The 27,193-nt window shown below is 46.2% G+C and overlaps 1 protein-coding gene across 4 annotated transcripts in view; it reads left to right on the plus strand.

Annotated features, from left to right (window-relative positions):
* Positions 1-5,941: 5,941 nt before the first annotated feature.
* The window catches only part of RUBCN (rubicon autophagy regulator), a 51,633-nt gene continuing 30,381 nt past the window's right edge, over positions 5,942-27,193 (plus strand). For 2 of the 4 annotated variants that reach the window (XM_045031204.1, XM_045031201.1), the window contains exons 1-5: positions 5,942-6,088; positions 16,905-17,058; positions 21,281-21,364; positions 25,183-25,342; positions 26,839-26,945. In XM_045031204.1, coding sequence (XP_044887139.1) covers positions 6,051-6,088; positions 16,905-17,058; positions 21,281-21,364; positions 25,183-25,342; positions 26,839-26,945 — 543 coding nt within the window. In that variant the 5' untranslated portion in view covers positions 5,942-6,050. Of the gene's footprint in view, positions 6,089-6,611; positions 6,754-16,904; positions 17,059-21,280; positions 21,365-25,182; positions 25,343-26,838; positions 26,946-27,193 lie in introns of those variants that run through there. The other 2 variants (XM_045031202.1, XM_045031203.1) reach the window with 2 other exon arrangements.

Below are 27,193 nucleotides of genomic sequence, written 5' to 3' on the forward strand. Positions count from 1 at the left end.
GGTCAATGATGAGGTCTTGCTTCCTCCGGGAAAGGCCTGTAGTCTCAGCCTCAGTATGCCCCCTACAGGTCAGGAGGAAAATGTCCAGCACAAAGGAGGCTAGTGACTTCACAAGGCGTCCATGTACAAACACCTTTGTATACCACTAAAGACCCTGTGCAAATGCCCCAGTCAGTGAATGATTAAATACCGCCAATCCATGCACACACCTTTGCATGCAACTAAAGAGCTCCTTGCTTCAGTGCAACTACTCCCACATGTGATTAAACTGCCCAAATATCACGTGCCCTTGCCCCAGTCTGCCCCCAACTAAATACTCCTGTGCAAATATCCTTGTGTGGCCAATTAAGTACCCTAATACACAGCTAAATACTCTCATGTAAATAACCCAGTGCACTACTATATATACCTATCTCTGTGTGCATGCAAATATATATCCCCATTGCTCTCTATCAAGGTTTATTAATCTTGCTAAACTAATGAATAATTAATTAAATATTAATTCTCAACATGAAAATAGGTATTTATCTAGTGGTTAGGTTACAGGACTCTGGGATTCAAGGTATGTGGATTCTATGCTCCAGCTTCAACTTCCAGCCATTGGATCACATTATACCTTTCCCTGCTAGATTGATGAGCCCATTTTTAAATATTTGTTCCCCGTGTATATGGTTTTAGATTGTAATCGTCACCCCTTAACCTTCTCTTTGCTAAGATAAATAGATTGAGCTTTTTCAGTCTATCACTATATGGCATGTTTTCTAATCCTTTAATCATTTTCTTAGCTCTTCTCTGAACCCTCTCCAATTTATTAACATCCTGCTTGTATTGAAGGTACCAATACTGGACACAGGATTCCAGCAGTTGTCACACCATTGCCAAATATAGAGGTAAAATAACCTCTCTACTCCCACTTGAGATTCCTCTGTTTATGCATCCCAAGATTGCATTAGCTCTTGCAGCCCACAGTATCACCCTTGTCGGGGATCTCTCTTATCCTAGACGGCTCAGGTTTCGTTGTCCGACTGCAAAGAGACAGGCAACGACCAGCAAGAATCAAACTATCAAGTTCTTTATTGTAGCATGCCACACAACAGAGAACTGCCCATCTCACTCCATACAGAACCAGCCCCCCCTTCACAAATTCAAACTGCTTTTTATTAGCTATTCCATCGTGTCATCACTTACGTCGCGTCATCACTGTACCTTCCCAGCATTTGTTCCCAGCATACAAAACAAAGAACAACTGTTACTTCTTGATAACTTCATGCTTAGTACAAAAAAGAATACATGTTACTTTAAAAAGTGTCTGCAAGCATTTTTCCCAGACTCTGCAAGCACTGTCTTATCTAGCAAGGTCATACAATCAGCAACCAGGCAAGCGCCTGATTGTTTCAGCTACTATATTTTTTCTTCAGTAGGCCTTGCTGTGTTATTGCTAAGCAAAACAGGCCATCAAGGCAAACTTATCACCCTGATAGCACATATGTTCAGCTGATTATCCATAACCACCTCTAAACCTTTTTCAGAGTCATTGCTTCCCAGGATAGAGTCTCCTAGTCTATAAGTATGGCCTCCATTCTTTATTCCCATATGTATACATATTGTTTGCTTCCTTCCAATTTACCAAGCTATATAGATCACTCTGAATCAGTGACCAGTCCTCTTAATTATTTACCACTCCCGCCATTTTAGTGTCATCTGCAAACTTTATTGGTGATAATTTTATGGTTTTTTTCCAATTAATTGATAAAAATGTTAAATAGCATAGGGCAAAGAACCAACCCCTGCAGGACCCCACTGGAAACACACCGCTCAATGAAAATTCCCCATTTACAGTTACATTTTAGATCTATCAGTTAGCCAGTTTTTAATCCATTTAATAATATTGTTGTGAATTGGCTAGTGTGTATTTACACCGCTTCCTTCTAGTGGATGGAATTGCTCAGTTGTGTGTGATAGGCTCTGTATAGCTAATGACTAATAGAGATTCTCCTTTAGCTCTGGTGGGGTGATGGTGCCCGTGTTCCTTGAGGATCTGAGTTCAGTCTCTATGGTTACTGTGAAGTTTCATGTGCTCAACATAGTGATAGATGTGAAGTCTTGGGGGCCACAGATTTGGTGTTTTAAATACCTTCTTCAAGTGGTTGATGATGAGTGGGAGTTGGGAGGCTTAATTCATTCATATTTGTAAAGTTCATTTATATTCTCAAAATGGATAGTGCTATAGAATTACCAAGCCAAGTACTAATGTTAATATTATCAAATGTCATATCTTTTATGTAAAATTGTAGATCTGATTTCTGTGTTGCTATGGTGCTGGAATGGGGCACTGGCTGGTAGTAGCATTCATCAACACTAAGATACAAATGCTTTGTTAAACCCGTGACAAATAATTTAGCATCAAAGGTGGCAGAAGCTGTCTGTCCAGATGGCAGATGGAAATCACAAAACACAGACAGACTGCACAACAGTTATTGATGAGTCTTATTATCCAAACCAGGAGGCCAGCTGTCTACAGCTGGACATATACAAAAGAAAATTGAACAAAGGTTCTGATCTGAAGGAATATTAACTCCATCCTCTTAGTGCCCCCAAATGGACAAAGTCTTTTAGGGGTCATTGAGGGGTTGAAGCAAACATCAGGTCTTGGATTTATATCTAGATTTCATGAGTGTGCAAATGGCTAGCTAAGTGACAGCTAAGAGGAACTGCATAGTGCTGCTGCTATAATTATGTAGAACAAATCCTTAACCTTATAACAGGTTTAGCTCTATCCCAGACTGTATTTCTATGGTCTCTCACACCCCCAATCCATCCTTAGCATAGATTCTGGCAATGCCATTGAGAAAGCTTATGCTCAAATAAATTTGTTAGTCTCTAAGATGCCACAAGTACTCCTGTTCTTTTTGCGGATACAGACTAACACGGCAGCAACTTTTTAGTTTATTATGGGGATGAAGATACTGTCAAAATAAATAAAAAAATGGGCTCAATCCTGAAGTCCTTACTCAGTCAAAATTCCTCATATGAAATCCTGGTCCCATTGAGTCAATGGCAAAACTCACATTGACTTCAGTGGGGATACATTTCACCCTGTTGATTAAAAAAGCCTCTGAATGAGAATGTAGGACCCAGTTCAGCTCCCACTTAATTGAGACCTGTATTGGGTTTTTAAGATCTGATCCAGATCGCATTGAAGTCAATGAGAGGCTTTCACTGATTTCAGAGGCTCTGAAACAGATCTTTCCTAAATATCTCTGTATCTAATCTACCTTATAGTGTTATGTTGAAAGGTGTCTTGCTTATAAATTGATGTTTAAACACCAGGGTGAAACTCTCAATAAGAAAAGTTAAAATTGCCATGCAATTAACTCACTCGAAAAATTATGAAAGCATTTTTCATAACTCATACTATTTAAGTTCAGAAGCATTAGATCATCTAGTCTGGCCTCTTGTGTAACACAAGCCAGAGAATTTCACCCCTGTACTGAGCCCAATAACTTGTACTTGATTCAAGCATGAAGCATATATTCCAGAAAGGCATTCAGTCTTGATTTAAAGACATCAGGGGATGGAGAATACACCACTTCTCTTGGTAGCTTGTTCCCAAGGACAAATGATAATATTTATTCTAGTTTTTATAATCTGGAGTAGTCTTTCCTGGATCTCCCTCCCTAGCAAACTCCCCATCTCATGATAAAACAGCTCTCTTTTCCTTTACCTCTGTATTTTGTTGTTGATATTTTCCATTGCTTTTATTATTTAATATAGACAAGACAACATTTTATTATTTACAAAGTGTCTATTTATATCAAGTATCAGAGGGGTAGCCGTGTTAGTCTGGTTCTGCAGAAGCAGCAAAGAATCCTATGGCACCTTATAGACTAACAGACGTTTTGCAGCATGAGCTTTCGTGGGTGAATACCCACTTCTTCGGATGCAGAAGTGGGTATTCATCCACGAAAGCTCTTGTCTATTTATAGTTTGTATGGAAAGATACTCCCAAAAGAGCCTGATACTACAGATATTATTGACATGAGCAGTCTCATTGACTTCAGTGGGACTAGTTTCCAGGCTTGGGCCCAAGAATTATGTTACACTGTTTTGCGTTTCTCTCAGTTTAAACAATGAAACCAGACTTGTCTGTTTCATGCATTTATAGTCAGTTTCACTGGGCATGTTCATATAACCCTTGCTCACAGGAACAGTTTCAATTATTTTTAATTTTCCATCATATTTTTACTATGACAATCAGTAAATATACTGATGCTCTGGTACTGCCTGTGTGATATGCACCCTGCAAATTTTACAGACGGGATGAGAGTAGAATAGGCCTGTGTAACATTTTTCTTGTCCCACAATATGTGGTGGAAGCTATAGTTTGCTGGTAGCAGTAATCCCTATGGCATTGTGAGAGTTCTATTGTCTTTATTGAGTGCCTTCTGGGGAGTGTTATTACTTGTATTACAATAGCATCTAGAGTCCTGTAGCCTCTCAAATCACTTTGAAGTATTGTATTATATGACAAGTAACACAATAACTCTTAGAATATAAACGCTTCAGGTCTAGGACCGAGTCTTCCTATGTGCATTGACAGTGGCTAGTGTGTCCTGGGTGCTAACAGAATACAAATAAATCAAACATAATAATAGCACATAAACAAGAGTTACTGAACAAATAAAAATACAGAAATCTTGGCTCCCTGAAAGGGAGCTATAGCACATCAAGCAACTTCACAGCCATATTTGGAGTTTAGCCCCTATAATCATTTGTCATTGACTATTCCCAATCTGCTGGCAGTGATATATTTTTCCTTTCCCCCAGAGTGATGCACAGTTCCCCGCTTCACTTTTTAGAAGATTTTTTATCTTTATCTTTATTTTTTATATTTATATTTTTGATATTTCTTGGGTTGCATCGGTTGCCTCTGATTAAGTGGGCTGTAGCCCACGAAAGCTTATGCTCAAATAAATGTGTTAGTCTCTAAGGTGCCACAAGTACTCCTGTTTTTTTTGCAGATACAGACTAACACAGCTGCTATTCTGAAACCTGTACTTTGGGCAGTGGAGCAGAAAATGTCTTTACATTTCTCTCTCTCTGTTGCTACAGTTGTTGTACAGTCATTCCGCTCTGGGCTGCATTGTACTTTGTCTCTGTTTTCACCCCTAGTTTATGATCACTCATTCTATATTCAGTGGGCAGATATCTGAGCCTTGCACATTTCACTATGATACAACAACCTGCTAGTGTGAACATTTTATTTGGGGATCTGTAGCAATCTAGTTTGTAGTTTTTGAGCTTTTACATCTAATGAATTGTATATTGTTTAGGTTTTGGCCTAGGCTAGGGTCTTGAGAATCAGTGTCAGCTGGTTTCTTTCTTCACTGGTCTGATGATGATTAGTGTTGCTGAAACATGGGAAGATTTGGGGGAGCGGATTATGTTTTAGCTGCAAGCATTTACTCATGTAGCAATTAAAATTGGAGAGAAATGTACTGTTTTGGTTGAAGTAGCACCGGCAATTGAATGAGTGACTGCCGACTGCTCTGAATACATCGTAAGTAGAGTTTTTGTATTTGAAATAAAAATCCTGTGCAATAATCCTCCTGGCAAAACTGAAAATCCCTGTGCAAGTATCTCCCTTAGACAATTAAATAACTAGGGGCAAATATTCGGAATGCACGGATCCCGGTGCAAACATCCTCCCGCCGTGCCCAGCTAACACCCCTCTCACGCACATCTCAATGTCGCAGTCCCGGAGTCCCTGCTCCGCGCTCTCAGACCGGACTCAAGCCGCAGTGCATGATGGGAGCTGTAGTTTTATCGGTGTGAGGCACGTTCCGAAGCGCTTCGTGCGAGGGGGGGTCTTGTGAAGTGCCTGCTGGGAGCTGTAGTCTCCCTGGCGCGGTGCCTGCTGGGAGCTGCAGTCCCAGCCGGCGGGCGGGTGCGGCTCGCAGGGGGCTGGGCCCGGCCCGGCGCGGCGGATGGAGGCGGCAGGCAGGGGCCGCCCGCGCTGAGACAGGCGGGCCGCGCGTGCCCCGGCCGGCATGGAGATCGGGCGCTGCGGGGAGCCGGAGGCGAGCAGGTGGGTGCGCGCTGCGGGCGGTGACCGGGGGGCAGCAGCAGGGATGGGGGCAGCGTAGCGCGCTCTCACCTCGGGGCGGCGATGAGGGGGTAGTGGGGGCGGTGGGGTAGTTGGGGTGGGGCGGTGGTGGGGGTGGCGATGGGGTAGCAGGAGGCAGCGGGGTGATGGGGTAGCTGGGGCACGGCAGGAGGCAGCGGGGTGTGGGGGTAGCGGGGGCACGGCGGGGGCCGTGATGATGGGGTAGTGGGGGGCGGTGATGATGGGGGAGCCGGGGGGTGGCGATGGGGTAGCGGGGGGCAGTGGGGTGGGTGGCGATGGGATAGCAGGGGCCACGAAGTGGGGGGCAGCCGGATGGGAGGGCATTGGGGTAGCAGGTTCACAGCTGGGGCCGCAGGTTGGGTGTGTTACTGGTATTTGTACATAGCAAGGGGCAGTGGCGGAGGAGAGACAGTTGTGTGTGTTTGCGGCTGTAGCTGGGGCATGGCGTGTGGCAACATAGGTGGTGTGTGTGTAAGGGCAGGCGTAATGTCTGGTTCAGCTCTGAGCCTGCCCTGACCCCCACCTGGCTTGTGTCACACACACTCTTTGCCCCACCCTGTGTAAATGCTCTGGCTGTGTCAGGAGCAGTCAGGGCTAAAGAAGTCTGGATAGAGCTGGCTGCACGTGTGAGTTGAATACCTGATGCTCCCTAGATTCCAAAGACAGCAGCTGCCAAGTCTCATTTTTTTACGAGCTGTCCTCAGATGATAAACCATCCTAATGACGACCCTTATTTCCAGTCTCTGGTCAGAGTTTTGTTTTTGGATTACGTCTCATTCTGTCCCTGGTAACTGGTTGTGTTGCTTGGAAATGGTGCCTATTTTAGCTGTTTAAAATGAATTCTTAACCTAAATACTTGTGGGAGCAAGGCCTCCCGTGTTCAGCTGCAAGTTGGACCTTGATTCTGCAGCACTGTGGTGCCATACACTGGTAGTTAAGTTAAATTAATGTAGGCTTTTAATGTAATAAATGACAATGATTAATCTAATCAGTCAGATACACAAAGCCTTCTGCATTATTTCCTTTGATAATAAATTCCATTTGGTCAACCCAGTCCCCATGGTACCATTGAGTTTTGTATTGGCAATGCAGAACTGGGTAATAGAGATTGACAGATGAGTTAGTGGATATGTAGGGGACAGTTGTGGCTGTTGGCATCTGGGGCAAGTGTTTGGAGGTAGTTTCTGATAAATCCATTAGCTGGATGTCTCTGCTAATGTTATCAGCAGTGGAAAAAATTAACTGTTGCCATGTAAACTGTAATCTAGGTTTGGGAGTTAACCCATTGAGATGAATGGGGCTAGTCCCACATCTCTGAGCTATTGTTTCACACTTCCAGGAGATTCTGGAAGACACCCTGAATTGATTGCATTTGATGCATGTTTTTCTGAGTTTTCTCCCTGCCCAGGAGGGACAGAAACAACATTTCTTGCTTCTAATGAAAGCTCAGATCCTGAAGTGGCAAATTCCCATGCTGTGGAAAAACGGGGGATCTAGCAATCCCCAAATGCTATGTTAGAAATATATAGATAAAGGGATGCATCACAGTGCAGCATTGTGATTCTCCTTGGGACTGTTACGAGCCCTTGAAAGCAGGTGCATGTGACTGGGGATGAGCTACAAATAATGGCATGGTGGACACCCCAGGGTTCACGTCAGTCCCCATTGAAAGAAGAGGGCATTGTCTCCTCTGGAGCTAGCACTGTGGTGGCTCGCTCCATTGTTTGCGTAACTGTGAATGTACAGGCAATGGTATGTGCTAGGAAGGATTCTGGCATGTGCCTTGGGCAGCATCATCCCACTCTTTGCCAATGAATTCAAGTCTCCGCTTCTAAATACCTGTCGTTGCATTTGATGTAGTTGTTGAATATGGTACGTGATTGATATTGCAGGCAGAGGGAGAAGGTTTTGCCAGGTTTAGCGTCCTGCCCTAGGGTCATAGACCTATTAGGTTGAGGCCAGCAGACGAGGGTGATCTTGTGCCTGCTTTTTGCTCCCTTCGTCCCTGAGGAGAGAAGAGAGCAAAGACTTCAATGGCGATGTCAGATCAAAGAGCGGGATGAAGGATGCTGCTCTCCTTTAGCCAGCCGGTGAAATGGTGCTCACAGCCCCTTGAGGTATGGAGCTGATGTTCTAAATGATCCAGCCATGTCACTGGAAACCATGGAGTAACCATTGATAAATGGTGTAGTGTTGAGAGTTAAATGTGCAGATGTTCTGTTAAATTTCTGTGTCACAAAGAAGGGGCAGGAGGAGTAATAGGGCCCAGAGAGAGAATCCTAAAGGGGAAGCTGGCGGGGGGCAAGGAGACAGCTAATATTGCGAGAATAGCATGGAAAGCCAGTCTCTCTGCCTTTGGCTGGCTGCTAACTTCCAGAAGTTTCATGGCAGGGGGAAGGTTACTTGGACCGCTTGACAGCCACTTCCAGCAAGAATTGTCCTTCTGGGTTTTATTTGTAAACAAAGAGGCTAAGAACATGTGCTCTGTACACTCCCTCTTCTCTCGCCTCACTGTCATGTTGGTGATTTAAAAAGGAAACAGCCAAAGGGCTTTCTGCATTTTTTTCCCCTCTTCCTAAGGTCCTGTTGGAGGCTTGAAACTGCAGTCGCTTTCCTTGCTACTTTGTTCTTCTCAGTCCTTGTTTGTTGTTGTATAGGGTTGCAGATCATGATTGTGGTGGCCCCTGAAAGGCCCATTGTGCTGGGCGCTGTACAAAATATAACACAGATGGTCCCAGCCCTAAAGAGTTTATAATCTAACTAGGTTAATGCTGTGCTGGTCTGTTGATGGGGTTGTTTGGTTGCATGGGATTATTGAAATATTTCTGGAACATATTGTTTGTTAGAACAAAGTCCTGTGAGGTGGCATCTCAGTCTGGGGATCCTGGTGCGAGTTGGGGTCTACTACACAGTTGTTCATGTAATCAAAACCACAGCTTGCACCGGTTGTGTTATCCCCTTGTGGGGTGCCTCAAGGGAAAATCAAGGACTGAATTGGCCATGGGGACAGGATTCCCCTCTCTTTCCTAGGTGATTCTTGCAACTCGTGGTTAAGGCTTATGGGGGTGGTGCAGAAGGTTTGTCCTATGATGGTGTCTCTTCTGAGGTACGGGGAGAACGTCAGGCCCCAGAGCTGTCAGGCTGGCATCTTGTACCAGCCCCAAAGTCACCCTGAAACAATTGAACTACCTGCAAAGGGAAAACAAAGCATTTAGTCTATAATTTCTGGAGACACCAGCTGTGCTGCTGCCCTCCTTAATATGGGAAAAGGGCTTTTGGAAATGAAGTGTTGAGCAGCAGGTGTGTGTGCTGTGTTTGCAGATAAAGTCCAGAGCACATGGTGCTTCCAGCGTCACTACCAATTTGAGTATCAGAGGTACAGTGCCAGCAGCTCTGTGGCATAATTTCCCAGCGGGCCTCCTCTGCCCTCTGTGACTGGTCCTGCATGAGCCTGTTTCCTGAGCTGAGGAGAATAGGCTTTCTTTGACTTTTTTTGCTGCTCCCTGTTGCTATAGATAACATGACAGAAGTCTGGTTTTCCACGCCCCTTTCACGGAAGTGCCACACCGGTGTGAGGAGCACGCAGCATGACCCACAAAAACTTCCTGTGTTTGCAGTTTGGTTTCCTAGGTGACAGAGTTCAAAACACACTGTTAAATAATTGATTTGCAGGTCACCTTTAAAGTTGAGACTAAGTGACAGCGAACATGGTGTTGTCTGGCAACGGTGCCCACAAATGATCCCAGTACCCACAAACTGATCTTTGAAATGTGTCAAGACAGATCAATTGACTTCCCCAGGCAGAGAACAGTGTTCGGGCAGCCATGTACTTGCGAGATTCCCCTTATTGAGTATGATGGCACCTGCAGCACATTTGCTGCTTAAAGGAAATGTATGCCTCTGATTTAACCTAGTTTAAAATTTCTACTTTGAAACTTTAACTGTTTTAAAAAAATCCTCTTTTACTCAGCAGCACAGCTCCATGAGTGTATTCTGAGTCACTATGCTGACTTCATTGACAAAAATAAGTTTTTGCTCCTTCTAGCTCTGCATTATCCAGCTTAGTCCTGGGTCAGCGAGTCAGATTCTGTGCTGACTCCTACATCATCAAAAGCATTGTTGACTAAGTTCCAGCTGCAGGGCTGGATTCTGGCCTCAGTTACCCCTCTGAAACCCTACTGGTCGCAATGGGAGGGCACAGATGTGACTCAATGTGGCCTCTTGCTGTCAGAATCTTTATTACTGATGATAATGCACCAGCTAGGAACCCAGGTGTCCAGGTTCGGTCCGCAGGGCTGAATCAGCCTGACAGCACCCTTTTATAAATTACATACTTCAAGTAACTCATTGAAATGTCCAGTGAAACTCTGGAGACACTAACATTTTGTGGCTGGTTTCTTTTCAGCCTGTATTAGAGATGTAATTAACATGGTCTTCCTGACCCCATCTGTCAGAAGCCCTCTTTCAAGTCTCTTCTTGAAATTCAGTTCAAGGTTGCGTATGTACGCTGTAGCTGTTGTAGTCACTGAGAGTCTGTGTGTGTGACAAGCTGTACAAGTGTTGCCAATGCTTTTTTTTTTTTTAAGGAGACCTTTGAGGTGTTTGTCTAAGTTAGTCTGATCCACGCAGAAGAGGGCTACATGCTGTTTGGGGTTTGATCCCCTGGGTCCGTTTATCAACCAGTGGCAGGTCATGATGTAGCGTGATGCCATTTCTGCCAGAGTCAGGCAGAGACTCTGATTTGTTACAGATCCTTCCTCATATTTGTAATTAACCGCTCGTTGTGGGGTGGACATATTTTGTTGGCAAAAGTGCTGACAAACAGTGGCTACGTTGCCCGACTTTTAGCGACACAGCTGTAGACAAAGCCTTAGAGACAACATCTTGGTGCTGCTCAGACCAGTTGAGTCTGGAAGCACACAGGATCCAAAGATTGGGTCCAGTACAGCAGCTTGGTGTGTGTCCCCAAGGGGGAATTCAGCCAGGGCTGTAACAATGAGCTGTTAGAAAAAATACCCATTCTAATTAGCTGATCGTCTTGTGATGTTCCACTCCGTATGTTTATGAAAATATGCTTGAGTATGAATATAATGTAACTGGAATCTGCTTTATGCAAAAGGTCTCTTGTAAGGTATCATTACAAAGCTTATAATCTACTGAGTGTGTTCATCCTATTTGTATGTGTGTATCATTCTTGTATCTAAAACTAGAAATATGAAGTATAACTCTGAGGGCCTATTGTAATTATGCAAAGTGGGCCATTAATGGTGGCTTGGAATCTTGATGGCTCCCATTGACTAGGACAATTGGTTGTGAATGGCTGTTTACTTGCTAACCTTCCTGGGGCCCTGCAAGTCAGCCCAGGAAGAAGGGAGGCTTGGGGTCTCACTGGACATGTGAACATGTCCCATGATACTGGAATCCATCTTAAACCTGGTGCTTTTCCATTTAGAAGGAGGGGTGAGGATCCAGAGAGACAAAAGATTCCTGTCTTGTGCCAAAGATATAAAAGAGGGTGGAACAGAACAAAGGGGGCGGCCAGTCATGAGAAATCCCCTAGTTACCACCTGAGCTGAACTAACAAGGACTGTACCGGGGAAGGGATTGGGCCCAGACTAGGAAGGAGTCTAGTCTGTGAAAGAAGCTTATTGGAACATCTCTGAGGGTGAGATTTACCTGTATTCAGTTTCTTAAATGTATTAGGCTTAGACTTGTGTGTTTTTGTTTTATTTTGCTTGGTAACTTACTTTGTTCTGTCTGTTATTACTTGAAACCACTTAAATCCTACTTTTTATACTCAATAAAATCACTTTTGTTTATTAATTAACCCAGAGTAAGTGATTAATACCTGTGGGAACAAACAGCTGTTCATAGCTCTCTATCGGTGTTATAGAGGGCAGAGAGTTTGCATTTACCCTGTATAAGCTTTATTCAGAGTCAAACGGATTTATTTGGGGTTTGGATCCCATTGGGAGCTGGGTGTCTGGGTGCTGGAGATAGGAGCACTCGCTGAGCTGTTTTCAGTTAAGTCTGCAGCTTTGGGGGCATGGTTCAGACCCAGAGTGTGTGTTGCTGCAGGTTAGCGCGTCTGGCTCAACAAGGCAGGGTTCTGAAGTCCCAAGCTGGCAAAGAAAACAGGCCCAGAGGTAGTTTCAGCACCTCAGATGACAGTCCCAAGCGGGTCTCTGTGACCGAACCCGTCACACATCTCTTGCATAGTGCTGTGTACACCTCAGGTGCTCTGGAGATAAGAATCCAGCCTCTCCTTAAACATCTTGAGCTATATCATCAGGTGCTGTGAATCAGCATAGCTCTGACTTGAATGAAGCTTCACCAGTTTACACAGGCTAAGAATTTGGCCCCCAGTTGTTTACTCTGTTTGTGTATATCCCACTCTGTGCCCGTGTCTTGTGACTGGTGTAAGTAGGAAGCTCTTCAGGGTAGGAATATGTCTTTAGTCACAGTGGCAATGCCATAGTACTGTATACAAATGCTAAACACTGCTGGCTGCAGACAGACCAAAGTCCACTGACCTGCTTCCTGGTATCAAACCTGTATCATTGCCTCCCTGCCCTACCCCTCCCTTTCTGGAGTGAGATCATGCACACCAGGAGTCTTGCCTAGATAACCTGACATTACTTTCTTATGTGTCATTTCCCAGATTTGGTTGGAATGCTTTTGCAGCTCTGAGAAATCGGTTTGCTTTTCTGGTATTGAGTGAATGAGCCATTCTTCCAGCTCAGTCTCCTTTCTCCCCTCCTGCTCACTCCAAGTCACCTTCACTATTTGTGAGAACACACCAGTTACCGTGACAGCAGGCTACAGCTCCACAAACAAATGATTTCAGGAGCAGGCTGAATGAGTCTCTGTAGAAGTGCTCAGCTGTCTGCCTGGGGAGCATGGCTAGCTGTGTTTTACTTGATCACAAAATATACATTAAATGTGACGTGATTTCTAAAGGGGAAAGACCTCTCCTGAAATGTGACCCGGGTAAAGTTCCCCTCGCTCTTTCAGTAAGTAGATGGCTTTTTTTTCCAGAGGGCTGGGAGTCCCCTGGGAATTTTCTAGGGTTATTTCAACTCCCCATGCCCTTGGCCCAGTAGGGCTGGGCTTCGTTTTCTCTGGCGCCTATTGGTGCTCCTCTGAGCATCTGTCAGAGGGGGGTGCTGGAGAGTGGCTGAGTGGAAACCCATTCAAATGGGGAAGCGCTCAGTCACTGCAGCTCCCCAGACCTTCCTGCCAGGCTCAGCAAGTGAGACTCTGAAGCAAATCTCCCACACTGCAGTCTTTACAGGAATTAGGAGTGTTATCCCGTAGGTCCAGACCAAACACCCATGTGGGTAGCTCAGTTCTGCCTCTCTGAATTCCCCCAGCACCTGCAGTTGGCTGTAGAATTTTTAATTTCTCATCTTAAACTGTAGTGCACTGTTGCTGTGTGCTGTTACAGAGATGACATGTCTCACCCCAGAGGTGGCTGCATTTTCAGTGATGAGTGAAGATTCTTGCATGTCTAGCTTGTGAAGTGCTCTGGGATCCTTTGGGATGAAAAGTGCTATACTGTAAAATCATTGTCAGTAGATCAGAGATATTTTAATGTCTATTTCTCTTTCATCTTTCTACCAAATAACTTCCGACCTTTCCCTGTACATCTGTTTTTGTTCAGCTGATCATGGTTTCTTATATGTATCTTGGTTCATTGACACAGTGCTTTAAACAAAACAACTCCAAAACTCCCAAGGACTAATTCTGTGTTAGCAGAAACAGTGACTCCACTCTGTTGGAATGCAGTTGTTTTACCTTTGGAGAGGATGTGCCAAGGCAGGTTTGCATAACAAGAGCATGGGGTTTACACACCTTCCCAAGGCTCTGATGTGTAGTGGAAACACCTCTGCAATATGTGTGTGTTGGATACTTTTTATAGCACGATAATAATAACTAAAAGGGAGTTTCCTGGCATCATGAACTCTAGGATCTAAATTCAGGCTCTGGCTGTGCTTTCACTCCCACTTCCCCAATCTGACTGAGTCCTGGAAATATCCCAGAGAGGAGCTGATCAGGTGACAGAGCTTAACGGATGCAGCTGCTAGGTTAGCACAGAGGGCCTCTGCTCCCTTCCCCTGTCAGTATGCAAAGCAGGCTCACCTGGTGTGTGTAGAGACAGACATTTCTGTGTAAATTTAGAAGAATGGGTTGGTGGAATCAAGATTTGTTAAGCTTTTTACTCTCTCTAAATGAGCCAGCCAGTTAGGATCCAAAGAAGGAGGCTGGCCCTGGAATCTGGTTTAGAATTCTGCTCTCGCCCCACAGTCCCAGCTGAGTTTTCTTTTAATAGTGTTTGGAAGCTGTGGCTAAACTGTCTGACAGCTAGGCTGCCCCTAAGGCAGCTTGGCTGCCCAGGAGGATCTAGTGTAAAGTCAGGGTCTGGCAGCAAACGCTATGTGCGCACTCAAGTGGCTGGGTTTGTCTGTGTGTCGTGTAATAGTTAGTAACTGTATCTTGTGCATAGGCATTTCTGTGCCAGCTCAGACTATTGGTCTGGTTAGACGAATATCCTGCCTCTGGCACTGGCACAGATCTCTGAGGCGTTTGGGGAGTTGTGGAGCTCTATACGCTTTAAGGTTGGGCTAGAATGCCGTCCTGCCTCCCAAACGCCATCAGCTGGCACCCTGAAACGTGAAATACTGCCAGTGGGAAGTCTTGAAGCTCTGAGTGCATTAACATGCACCCTACGTTTGATCCTGTTTACTGTTTCACCCCGCTATGAATAGTCCTTCAGCGGGCTTTACAAAAACTGACAAGTGACCAGAAAAGAAGCTTGCATTAAGTGATATTGGAGAGTTGTTCAGGTTGGCTGTTAACGTCACTTTAAGATTTCTGGGGAATTTCTGTGGCACAATCCTCTGACAGGGGTTATGCAGATCATTGGAGCACTAGTGTTGAGTAGAGGTTTTTACTGTAAGATGAACTCCTCTCTCCTGGTTAGATCCTTGATCCTTTCAAAGGCTGCGGGAGCTTGTTATTTTGCATGTCTTTGAGAAGCAACTGGTCCTGCCCTTAATTCTTGATGAATTACTGTACTGTCACTGAGTTAATGTGCTGTTCCTTTCCTTATCAAATGCCCTTGGCAAAATGAATAGGCCCTCTCGGCAATTTAAACTGGCAATAAACAACTATAAATTGTGGGGTTGTCAGAAGGCCTGGAAGAGAGCTGAGTGCTTCTCTCATCTGCTGATTCACTGTAAACATAACCAGTGCTTAGATAATAATGTAATAGTTCCAACAAAGACACTATTTGTAGCTGAGAGAAATTTATTTTCAAAGGTTCAAATATCAGTATTTTCCATTTTAAAAACAGATGTCCATATCTATGCGGCAAATACCGCCTCACATTAAAAATTCAAGCATTTTAGAAATCTAATTTATTTTTCATTGGTTGTTCTTCTTTTTCCCTTTTTACATTTTAATCTGCGTGGGCAGTGAGAACAGATAATCACTTCATGGCTAGTTTCTGGTCAGTTTCACTTTTAGTCTCATACTAGCACTGTGTTGTAATGCGTGGGTTACAAACACGGCAGGGACATGTTTGTTGGGATTTCTAAACTGTCTGACAGCTTTTCTGTTGGTGTATAGTTCTCTGAAAGATTGCTTTTGAGGGCTAATGTGAACTGATTGAGCCTTTGGGACTAGAAGCTTTTTATTTCGTTTTTTTATGCATTAAGCAAATATTCCTCAGTACAGTTGTCTCTTGTTTACTTAGGGATTTATATTTCTCAGGCAGTGTTGTCTAGTGGCTAGTACTGGGGATCTAGGAGTCAAGCTACCTGGGTTCCATTCCTGAAGTTACTGCTGACTTCCTGCGTGACCGTGGCCAACTTCTGTTACTTCCCCATCCCCATTTACCCATCTGTAAAATGGGGGTATGATGATTTCCTGTCTTCCATGAGATGATGAGGTGCTCAGTGTTTGTGAGAAGGGAAGTAGTAAGTTACCTAGGATGTGTGACTTAGGTTGATCTGGACTGGAACACAATTTCTTTACATTTTTTTATTTTATTTTTTTTAAATCTCCACTTGGACTCAATACAGAACTTAGGGACTATGAGAGCTGCTCTTGTCCTTATAGTAGAGCTGGACTTAGCCTGCCAATCTTCTATTTAACTGTATCATGATGATGTTTTAGTCACCTAATCCTGGAGTTGGATTAAGAAATGACCATAACACTTGCATATCCTTTGAACGATCAGCAGATACCATCTTGAACTCCTCTCTCATGGTGTTCCTGTGCAGAAGAGACAGTCTCCCCCCCCTGGAAGTGCCCAAACACTAGATTGCATTGAGGGTTGCATGCAGGGCTGAGATCTGTATATAGCATCAGTATTTGAGGGAGGGAGCATGCTAACATGATCCAGCACAGATGGAATCTGAGTCAGCTTTGGCATCCATCTTTCTTATGCAATGCTCCGTTGCATTGGTCCCCTCCATGCCTGCAGCGTCTTGCACTCAGTAGCCTGTGCTGGCATACCCATGAGTGGAGTAGTCAATACACCAGCTAGAGTCTAGTGAACTTAAAACCGGGCAGGCGGCCTACAGTCCAGCAGTGTGAGTACAGATGCTCATGCCGTGCTGGCTTCTAGATCTCCTACCCAAAGGTTTTAACTTCACCAAGGCCCACTTTGGCAGCATTTCATTCTGTTGTCAGGCCGCTAAACTTTGATCACTGTATGGCTGATGGATCTGAGGGGAACTAACTGGCACTGTGTGTTCTTTTGCATGTGCAGAAAGGAGCATTGGAAACTACTGGGCAATTTGAAGACCACCGTAGAGGGATTGGTGTCCAGCAACAACCCGAACGTCTGGTCTAAGTATGGCGGCTTGAAGCGGCTGTGCAGGGATATGCACAGCATCCTCTATCACGGGCTCATCCACGATAAGGTAGGGTTTGGCATGTGGGGAAATCTGGCATTTATCACCATGCTGCTGTTCTAACAGGTGATGCTTTTGTTACCCAGAGAATCCTTTGGTCCGTGACTTCTGGAAACCATGAGTGAGATGATCTGTAGTGAGCCTGATTGGCATTGAAGCGGCAGGCTGATGGTTTTATTAGCATCAAGTTTGCAGGGGCTAAAGCTCTAATGGAGTCATTGTTTTCTGCAACAGGACGGGAAGTCAGGACTCCTGGGTTTTTATCCCCAGCTCTGCCACTGATTTGCTGTTTTTACCTTGGGCAAGTAATTTCCTCCCTTTGTGCCTCAGATTTCCCGTGATGATCCTGCCCTACTCAAAAGGGGATAGGGAGGGTTAATATTTGTACAATGCAGTGAAATCCTTGCATGTGGGTAAATTGTCAGTATGAACATAGGAAGCCATCAACCCAGGGAATGGTCTTGCCTCAGGCTTCATCACACTAGGGAAAACTCCTGCAGCTATTGGATTCGAGTGCCAGTCTGCTTGCCTGTCACTTCACCGGCTCTCCTATCATTTTGTGCCACATTTTGCTAAGCGTTGGTGATCTCTGCTGTAAGAAGCTGCCTGGCCCCACCCACCCAGTTGTTTCTGCCTGTTGGGTCCCCCAGCAATGACCATGCTGAATTTGTAATGAGGCAGTCTGCTAACATGGAGCTGAAATGTGGGGTCTTGGGCAGGGATGCAGCTTCTTAGCCTGGTCTGGAGGAGAAGCCCTATTCCTTAACGGTCTTGATTATGAAATAATAAATCAGTCTGACTCCTGCATCCATGCTTCACACAAACATGATCTCTCTTGTTTTGCCCTCACTGCTTCCTGGCTGCTGCTGTTTATATCAGTGGTCCTGGGGGACTGCGAGCAGGTTTCAGGGGGTTCTCCAAGCAGGGCCAGCAGAAAGCCAAAGCCCCACTGCATGGTGCTGAAGCTCTGAGCCCTGCCAGTGAGGCCGAAGCCTGAGCAACTCCGCTTCATGGGGGCGGGGGGTCCTGTGGCATGGGGCCCCAAGTAATTGCCCTGCTTGTTACCCCCTAACGCCAGCCCTGGCTTTTATATGGACCATGGAGTTTTGATAGGCTCTTGGAGAGGGCTTCAGAAGGAAAAAGATTGAGAACCCCCTGGGCTTTATGGATCCATTCCCTTTAGCACTGCTGCCCTAAAGCCAGCCTCTCCTCTCCCTCCTTGCCCCTGCCGCAAGCATTCAGACAGCCCTGAGACTGTCTCCCCCTCTGCTCACCATTTCCACCCTCCGGTAGTTTCTATTTGAAAATTTGCCCCCTATTGACACAGGTGCAAATGAACTTGGGTGGATTATCAGCAAGCCTAGAAATAACCTGCTGGCTCTTGATTTGTGCTAGATGCACAGTACTTGTTTTAAGGAAACACACTTCAGACAGACCATGTTATTCGTTGATTACACAGTTGGAATAACTGAACACTTTCAGTGCATAGGAGGTTGTTCATGCCCAAGGGTCCGTGAGCAGTTAGATGTCAGATCTACTTAGCATGAGCAAGTGCCCCCCCCCTTGTTGCTTTTATTATATGCAAAGAAGGTTCTTTTCCCATTTGTGTTTTGTTATTAGAAGTATCAGGTCTTGACTTTCCGGCTGGAGAGCTCCTTGGAGAACTAGTGGGATTGTGACATCACAAGAGACTGAATTGGATAGTAGCTGGAGAGGGGGTGTTGAATCTGACTCTCTAGCACATTGTTTTCTGTTCACACTTGTTTCATTCAGACTCCTTACACACAAGGGGAGAAGAGCTTTCTGGGAATGATTCAACAGTGACCCCACATACTGGCTTCCAACTGAAAAGAAATTATATTTACAAACATGCACAATTGAGAACTAGGGTGGGAGTTTTCTCAGCCCTGAGGGATATATATATTTATTGTATATAAAATAAAAATTCTGTCTCCAGGGCTGAAAACTCTCACCGTAATATTCCCCCCCCCCCCCCCCAAAAAAAAGAATAAAATCCATGGGAAGAAAACAATTGATGTTTTTGATATTTCTAAAATAAAATAGGCACAGGGAAAATATGTTATTGTTGGAGAAAAATATACTGAGGCCACTTTTATACCTTATGAAGCAGTAGCACATGACATGAACAAAAAAATATTCCCTTTGTAGTTGATCTTTAACAAGAAGCGTAACTAATAAAAGGGGAGAGCCTCTCCGAAGAAAGCTGAGACAGACCGCAGCTGAGAGCAAACAGAATATGCCATCCTAGCAGCATGCTGCATTAAATTTCAAGCCTGCTTCCTAGCTGCTTAGCAGTGCAGGAGAGCCCGTTGGTGGCTTGCAATGTTAGAAGACACAAAATCTCTGCTGCTTTGTTTGCCAGGATGTTTTTGTGTTGGCCTCTGTCCCTCCCTGAAGTTAGACTCCTTTTGCACTGCTGTCTGATCAGAAAGTTCTTCCCAGTTTGTGCTGCTGTTAAGAAAGAGAACACTGATAACAGTGACTTGTGCAATGTTGAACTCAGCAAAAATTTCAAGAGAACGAGTGGAGAGGCAAGCGTGCAATTAACACGGCAAACGGCATTCAAATGTCCCCATTCCCAGATCTGCTTTACCTTGAAAGCAGCTGGAATCTGGGGAACATTTCCCTCTGCCTCTGAGCAACCAAGCCCACTACCTCTGCTAGGTTGGGACTTAACGAGAGGGTTGTACTCTCGAGCCTGTGGGGAGCAATTCTGATTCAGTCGCGTGGTTGTGGTCCCAGCGCTGGCGTGGAGGAGGCAAGTTCCACTTTAGTCCAGAAGAGTCAGCGTCCTCATTTCCCTCCTTCCTGTCACGAAAGCTCACCATTTAAATTAACCATGGCCCTGTTGCAAGGGGATGGGACGCTGTCCCTTTAAGACCCAGGTCTCAGCCTGAACGGTAGCCCTTCCCCTGGGTTGCGCGGTAGAGCACAGAAGCGTGAAGCAGGTGGTGATGGTGGTCATGAAGTAACCAGGCAGACGTAAGGGGGAGAAAGGTCTGAATTTACGCATGAATCTCTCTGCCCCGTGCACTCTGACACTCGGAGGTGAGAGGTATCTGGGGCTGGCGTGGGGAGGAAGATTTATGTGGAACGTTCCCCACACTGCCTCACCTTCCTCGTGCTGCATCCTCCAACCCGCGCTGCTTTCCCAACGGGCAGAACGTGCGTCCTGCAGGGCGTTTGAGCAGCAGTGCAGGTGCTAGTTGCCAGCCTCCTCCTTTTGTTGGGCCCCATGGCAGTGGATTAATGAATAACCCTCTCCCCTTCACACCAGACCCCCGTGCAATTGCTATGCTTTGGCTTTTTCCTGGCCATATTCTTCCTCTCTTTTTACGGCCTCTTGCTCTTTCGCTTTCGCTTTTCCTTTTTTTCCCCTTTTCTTGTTTTGTTGCTCCCTGTGCCTGTTTACAAAGAGGCTCCGGCCTGCTGAGTGCCAGGGGCCATCCGCTGATGGTTCTTCAGGGGCCCCGGTGGGCTGTGTTGCAAGCTGAGACACAGACAGTACCAGTGCGCTGCTCCTGCAGCCCTGTGCCTGAGAATTGCTCCTGTGGCCGGCTGTGTGAGGAATGGTTTGCTGCAAGAGCAGGCAGGGGAGGTGTGGTTCAGTAAGCTGCTCGCCACTTCCCCCCAGAGCAGCACGTTTGCAGTGGGGCCTGAGAGCTGGCTCTAGGGTCATGCAGATCCCGGGCCCCACTGCTCATCTCCTGCCCTGTGTCTCCCAGAGCAGGTTATTGCACCCCAGGGGTGGGAAGTGCTGTGTTACTCCGCAGTTGTTCAGTGGAATGTGCTGGCACTGAAAGCACTGGGTGTCCTACTGGCACGGCTGACTCATCCACATCCTGCATGTGTTAGGAGCGGGTTAATGAGTTTATGCTCCCCACGTACCTGTGAGGCAGGGCAGCGTATTATCCCCATGTTACAGATGGGGAATGGAGGCACAGAGACGCTTGCCCAAGGCCATGCAAGGAAGCCTGTGACAGAGCCAGGAATTGAATCCAGGTCTCCTAATGCCCTAACCACTGGGCCACCCTTCTTCTCTCTGACCCATATCAACGCCTGCGAGTGACTCATTGCGCTGTCAGCTGAGCGGCGCGGCGACCTCACGAGAGGCTGCCGAAGGTCGCATTAACAGCGCGGGTCGCTCAGCACCTGTCAGCGTTGTGGTGGGGTTTATCAGGCGGCGTCTAACTGTGTGTTTTCCGGGCAGGTGTACTGCAGGCAGAAGGATTACTGGCAGTTTGTGAAAGACATCCGCCAGCTGAGCCCGCGCTCTGCTCATCACGTGGAGAAGGTGAGTTCTGGCGGGGTTGGGATTGGAGGACGGAGCTGGCTTGGAGATCTCAAGGCTGCTGCTTTCCCTGGCCAGCCAAGCGTGACTAGGGTGCACAGTTTGGTTCTCACGATTAACTGAGTGACTGAAGCGTTAGGCTGCAGCTTGCCTGCCATGGAGCAGCTGGGACATCCTGGCAGGGGAGTTCATAAAATCATAGAAGATCAGGGTTGGAAGGGACCTCAGGAGGTCATCTAGTCCCACCCCCTGCTCAAAGCAGGGCCAATCCCCAACTAAATCATCCCAGCCAGGGCTCTGTCAAGCCTGACCTTAAAAACCTCTAAGGATGGAGATTCCACCCAGGGGCGGCTCCAGGCACCAGCACGCCAAGCACGTGCCTGGGGCGGCAAGCCACGGGGGAGCGGGGGCGGGCGCTCTGCCGGTTGCCGCGAAGGCGGCAGGCAGGTTGCCTTCGGCGGCTTAACTGCGGAGGGTCCGCTGGTCCCGCGGCTTCAGCGGACCTCCCACAGGCGCGCCGCCAAATCCGCGGACTGGGGACCTCCCGCAGGTGCGCTGCCGAAGGCCGCCTGCCTGCCGTGCTTGGGGCGGCAAAATACCTAGAGTCGCCCCTGATTCCACCACCCATTCCACTGCTTCACCACCCTCCTATTGAAATAGTATTTTCTAATATCCAACCTAGACCTCCCCAACTGCAACTTGAAACCATTACTCCTTGTTCTGTCATCTGCTACCACTGAGAACAGCCGAGCTCCAGCCTCTTTGGACCCCACTTCAGGTAGCTGAAAGCAGCTATCAAATCCCCCCTCATTCTTCTCTTCTGCAGACTAAACAATCCCAGTTCCCTCAGCCTCTCCTCATAAGTTATGTGCTCCAGCCCCCTAATCATTTTTGTTGCCCTCTGCTGGACTCTTTCCAATTTTCCCACATCCTTCTTGTAGTGTGGGGCCCAAAACTGGACACACTACTCCAGCTGAGGGCTCACCAATGTCGAATAGAGGGGAATGACCACGTCCCCCGATCTGCTGGCAATGCCCCTACTTATACAGCCCAAAATGCCATTCGCTTCCTTGGAGTGATCCTCTTGTCTTGCTTTTGATAGACTGAGGGAGGAGACATTTTGTTATAATCCCTCTACCGTGTTTAATTTGTGAGTGAATTCAGTGCCCCATAAACTAAGGGGGACGATCAGAAGTATGCAGCCTCGTATTCTGTACAAGCTGCATCCCAGAAGGCTTGGCAGAGTTCAATCCAAGACCATGGATGACATGTGGTCTGTGAGAAACAGGTTTTTTGGTGTCTCATTCCTCAGGGTCATTTGCAGCTCCTTCACTAACTGCTACCACAGCTGGCACCAATTGCCCCCGCTTTGTCCTGAACTCTTCATACAAAACCTAAAACAGTGTCACGTGCTTTGAGGTCACGAAATACGGCATAGCTCTTGATAGACAAAAGACCATGTCCTTTCTCCAAAGAGCATGCAGCCTCAGCTGGGACCAGACCTACTGAGAGATGGGGATAAGCACTAGGGGGAACGGGCTACAGCAATCGGACCGTACCACTGTTCAGATCAGGGACGCTTCGTCATTTGTGATGATGCTGTTGCTAAGTGGCAAGACTAAGCTTTGGACCAGGTCAAGGATGGGGCATAAACTCTGGCCAGTCAAGTGTAAACGTATAGTGAGGCCGGCCAAAAAAGAATTTGAAGAGCAACTAGCCAAAGACCCGAAAACTAACAGGAAAATTTTGTAAGTACATCAGAAGCGGGAAGCCTGCTAAACAATCAGAGAGGCCACTGGAGAGTAGAGATGCTAACGGTGCACTCAAGGAAGACAAGGCCATTGCAGAGAAACTAAGCAAATTATTTGCATCAGTCTTCACTGCAGAGGATGCGAGGGAGGTTCCCACACCCAAGCCGTTCTTTTTATGTAACAGCTCTGAGGAACTGTCAATAGAGGAAGTTTTGGAACAAATAGTAAGTCACCAGGACCAGATGGGATTCACCCAAGAGTTCTGAAGGAACTCAAATATGAAATTGCAGAACTACTAACTGGTATGTAACCCATCATTTAAATCAGCTTTTGTACCAGATGACTGGAGGATAGCTAATGTGGAGTCAATTTTTAAAAAAAGCTCCAGAGTTGATCCTGGCTATTAGCCTAACTTCAGCACCAGGGAAATTGGTTGAAACTAAGAACAGAATAATCAGACATATAGATGAACATGATTTGTTGGGGGAATAGTCAACACGGGTTTTGTAAAGTTAAATTTTGTCTCACCAATCTATTAGAATTCTTTGTAGGGGTCAACAAACATATGGGTGTGGATGCTTCCATGGATGTAGTGTACTTAGACTTTCAGAAAGCCTTTGACAAGCTCTTTAGCAAAGTAAGCAGTTCTGGGAGAAGAGGGAAGGAGCTCTCATGGATCAGTAACTGGTAAAAGATCAGAAACAAAGGGTAGGAATAAATGGTCAGTTTTCAGAATGGAGAGGGGTAAATAGTGGTGTCCCCCAGGGGCCTGTACTGGGCCCAGTCCTATTCAACATATTCATAAATGATCTGGAAAAAGGGGTAAACAGTGAGGGTGGCAAAATTTGCAGATGATACAAAATTACTCAAGTTAGTTACATTCAACACAGACTGCAAAGAGTTACAAAGGGATCTCACAAAACAGGGTGACTGGGCAACTAAGAGGGGCTATGATAGAGGTCTATAAAATCTTGTGGAGAAAGTAAATATGGAAGTGTTATTTACTCCTCATAACACAAGAACTAGGGGTCACCCAATGAAATTAATAGGTAGCAGGTTAAAAACAAACAGAAGGAAGCACTTTCCCACACAATCCACAATGAGCCTTTAGAACTCATTGCCAGGGGATGTTGTGAAGGTCAAAAGTATAACTGGGTTCAAAAAAGGATTAGATACATTTGTGGAGGAAAAGTCTATCAATGGCTGTTAACCCGGATGGGCAGGGATGGAACAACATACTCTGAGTGTCCGTAGCCTCTGTTGGTCAGAAGCTGGGAGTGAATGACGAGATAGATCACTCGACTGCCTGTTCTCCCAGTCTCTATTCAAGCCCAAATTAATGGTACACTGCTACCTCGATATAATGCCACCCGATATAACACGAATTTGATTATAACCCGGTAAAGCAGTGCTCCCGGGAGGGCGGGGCTGCGCACTCTGGTGGATCAAAGCAAGTATATAACATGGTTTACCTATAACGCAGTAAGATTTTTTTGGCTCCCAAGGACAGCGTTCTATCGAGGTAGAGGTGTATCTAGTTTGAATGTTCAAAAACCAGTAGGAGAACACTTCAACCTCTCTGGTCACTCAGTAACAGACTTAAAGGTGGTAATTTTGCAACAGAAAAGCTTCAGAAATAGACTCCAACAAGAAACTGCAGAACTTGAATTATATGCAAACCAGATACCATTAATTTGGGCTTGAATAGAGGCTGGGAGTGGCTGGGTCATTACACAAATTGAATCTATTTCCCCATGTTAAGTATCCTCACACCTTTTTGCCAGCTGTCTGAAATGGGCCATCTTGATTATCACTACAAAAGTTTTTTTCTCCTGCTGATAATAGCTCATCTTAATTAATTAGTCTCTTAGAGTTGGTATGGCAACTCCCACCTTTTCATGTTCTCTGTCTTCTTACTGTATGTTCCATTCTATGCATCTGATGAAGTGGGCTGTAGCCCACGAAAGCTTATGCTCAGATAAATTTGTTAGTCTCTAAGGTGTCACAAATACCCCTGTTCTTTTCACTAGTCTCTGTCTGACTTGACTTGTGTGTGGTGTCCATTTCCAGTTCATCAGCCTGCACGAGAATGGGCAGCCAAGCGCAGATGGCGTAGGTGATCAAGCCATAGCGGAGCTGTGGCTACAGCACAGTCTGCAGTTCCACTGCCTCTCCGCACAGCTGAAGCCGCTGCTTGAGAACAGACAGTACATCAGGAAATTCTACACAGGTAAACAGCACCGTGGAGACAATCTCTTTCCCCCCGTGAGAATATCTAGGCGTGCCCTTCTCTCCAGCCAGGGACACAAGCTTTGGTAGCACCTAGAATGTTGGGATGGGGGAGGGTAGGAAATTCTGTAGCCCAGGGAATGCCAGGGTGTGGGGGATTCCATAACGTGTAACGTGGGGGAGGATTAGGATTCCTTATAGCGCTGCTAGGGATCAGTCCAATGGTTTTTGCAGTCTAGGAGCCTGTTTCTGGCAATGTCCAATGCCAGGTACGGCCTATAAGCAGGTGGGGGCAGCAGAGGTACAAGGTCTGGTTTTGTTCCTGAGCCACCCTGTGTCTGTCTAGGTTGAAATTAGAGCTGGCTGGGAAGCATTTGATGGAAAGCTTTTTTGTCGGAAAATACCAATTCATCAGAACCAAAACTCTTCACCGGAAAGGGTCAGTTTTGGTGAATTGCCCATCTCGAGCATTGTTTGCAAAAGATGTCAGAATTGTGAGTCGGTATCAGCAAAAACAACGAGGAGATCTTGTGGCACCTTAGAGGCTAACAAATTTATTTGGGCATAAGCTTTCGTGGGCTAAAACCCATTTTGACGTGTTTCTAAACAACAAATTTCATTTTTTTGGCTCAAAATGACTTGTTTAGAATTTTAAGTTATTTTGTTGGAGGGGCGGGGGTGTATGTGTGAAGTAAAATAAAGGTAGAAAATGGAACGTTTTGACCTGATCCAATTTTTTTTTCAGATTTTTGGTTTGCAAAAATTGGAGACTTTGCCTTTTCCTCCCAATTTGAGAGAGGAAAATGGTTTTAAATGATAAATTCTGGCAGGACAGGAAAACTGTTTCCCACCAGCTCTAATTCAAACAAAGGAACCAGAAGGCTCTGGCATAACAGCAGCATCAAACAGGAATATCCCAGCTCAGGATTGGCCACTGGGTCTGGAGCGCTGCCTTGTCCAGGGACTCTGACCTGAGCCCTGGGTACCAGCTTAGGGCCTGTTCCAATGCCCATTGAAGTCACTGGCACCTTTCCAATGGCTATCACTGGGCTTTGTGTCCGCCACTGGCCCTTTATCCAGCACTTACAGAGCTTCCCAGGAGCTCTCTGAGAACCTGACTGGCCCACAATACCCAGCCCTGCTTACTTCTTGTACAGCCATGTGAGAGAACCCCTTGCCTGTTGCCTGGGACAGCTGTTGCCATGGTGTCTGTCTGTCTGTCTTCCTGATCCCATATGATCATGCCCAGATGATTGTCATCTTATCCTAGCTAGCATGACAGCAGAGAGGCTGTTCTGCAATTGTTCTGTCTGGTGCAAAGGAGCTGGCCAAGGCTCTGGCTCAGGGAGGGACCGGGAGGTTGTCTCCAGTGTCACGTAATAAATAATTGCACAGTCCCCTTTGCATCACACCACAAATCCCTGTCTGCCGAGGGCAGCAGCGGGGTGCCATGGATCTCACCAGCGTGACCAACCTTCAGCTGCTGCTTGCTTCCAGACGCTGCCTTCCTGCTCAGTGACGCCCACGTCACAGCCATGTTACAGTGCCTGGAGGCCGTGGAGCAGAACAACCCCCGACTTCTGGCTCAGATTGACACGTCCATGGTGAGAAGGGCCCCTGCTTTGTCTCCATCTCTCCCTGCTGAACGGTGGTTCCCTCGCACAGTGTCTCACGCAGAGCGCACACAGCCCCTTGGAGAAGGTTTTTACTCCTTGGCCGGGGAAGGGGCTAGAAGAGAGATGGGAAACAGCTGATTAGGAGCTGGCTTCTCTGCAGGTGATGCCTGTGTGGTGTTGAAGACAGGCTGCAGTGGGCATGGGGGTGTCTTTGTTTAATGGAGTAGGACATTCGG

This window comes from Mauremys mutica, chromosome 9, assembly GCF_020497125.1.
Source record: "Mauremys mutica isolate MM-2020 ecotype Southern chromosome 9, ASM2049712v1, whole genome shotgun sequence".
Classification (NCBI taxonomy): domain Eukaryota; kingdom Metazoa; phylum Chordata; order Testudines; family Geoemydidae; genus Mauremys; species Mauremys mutica.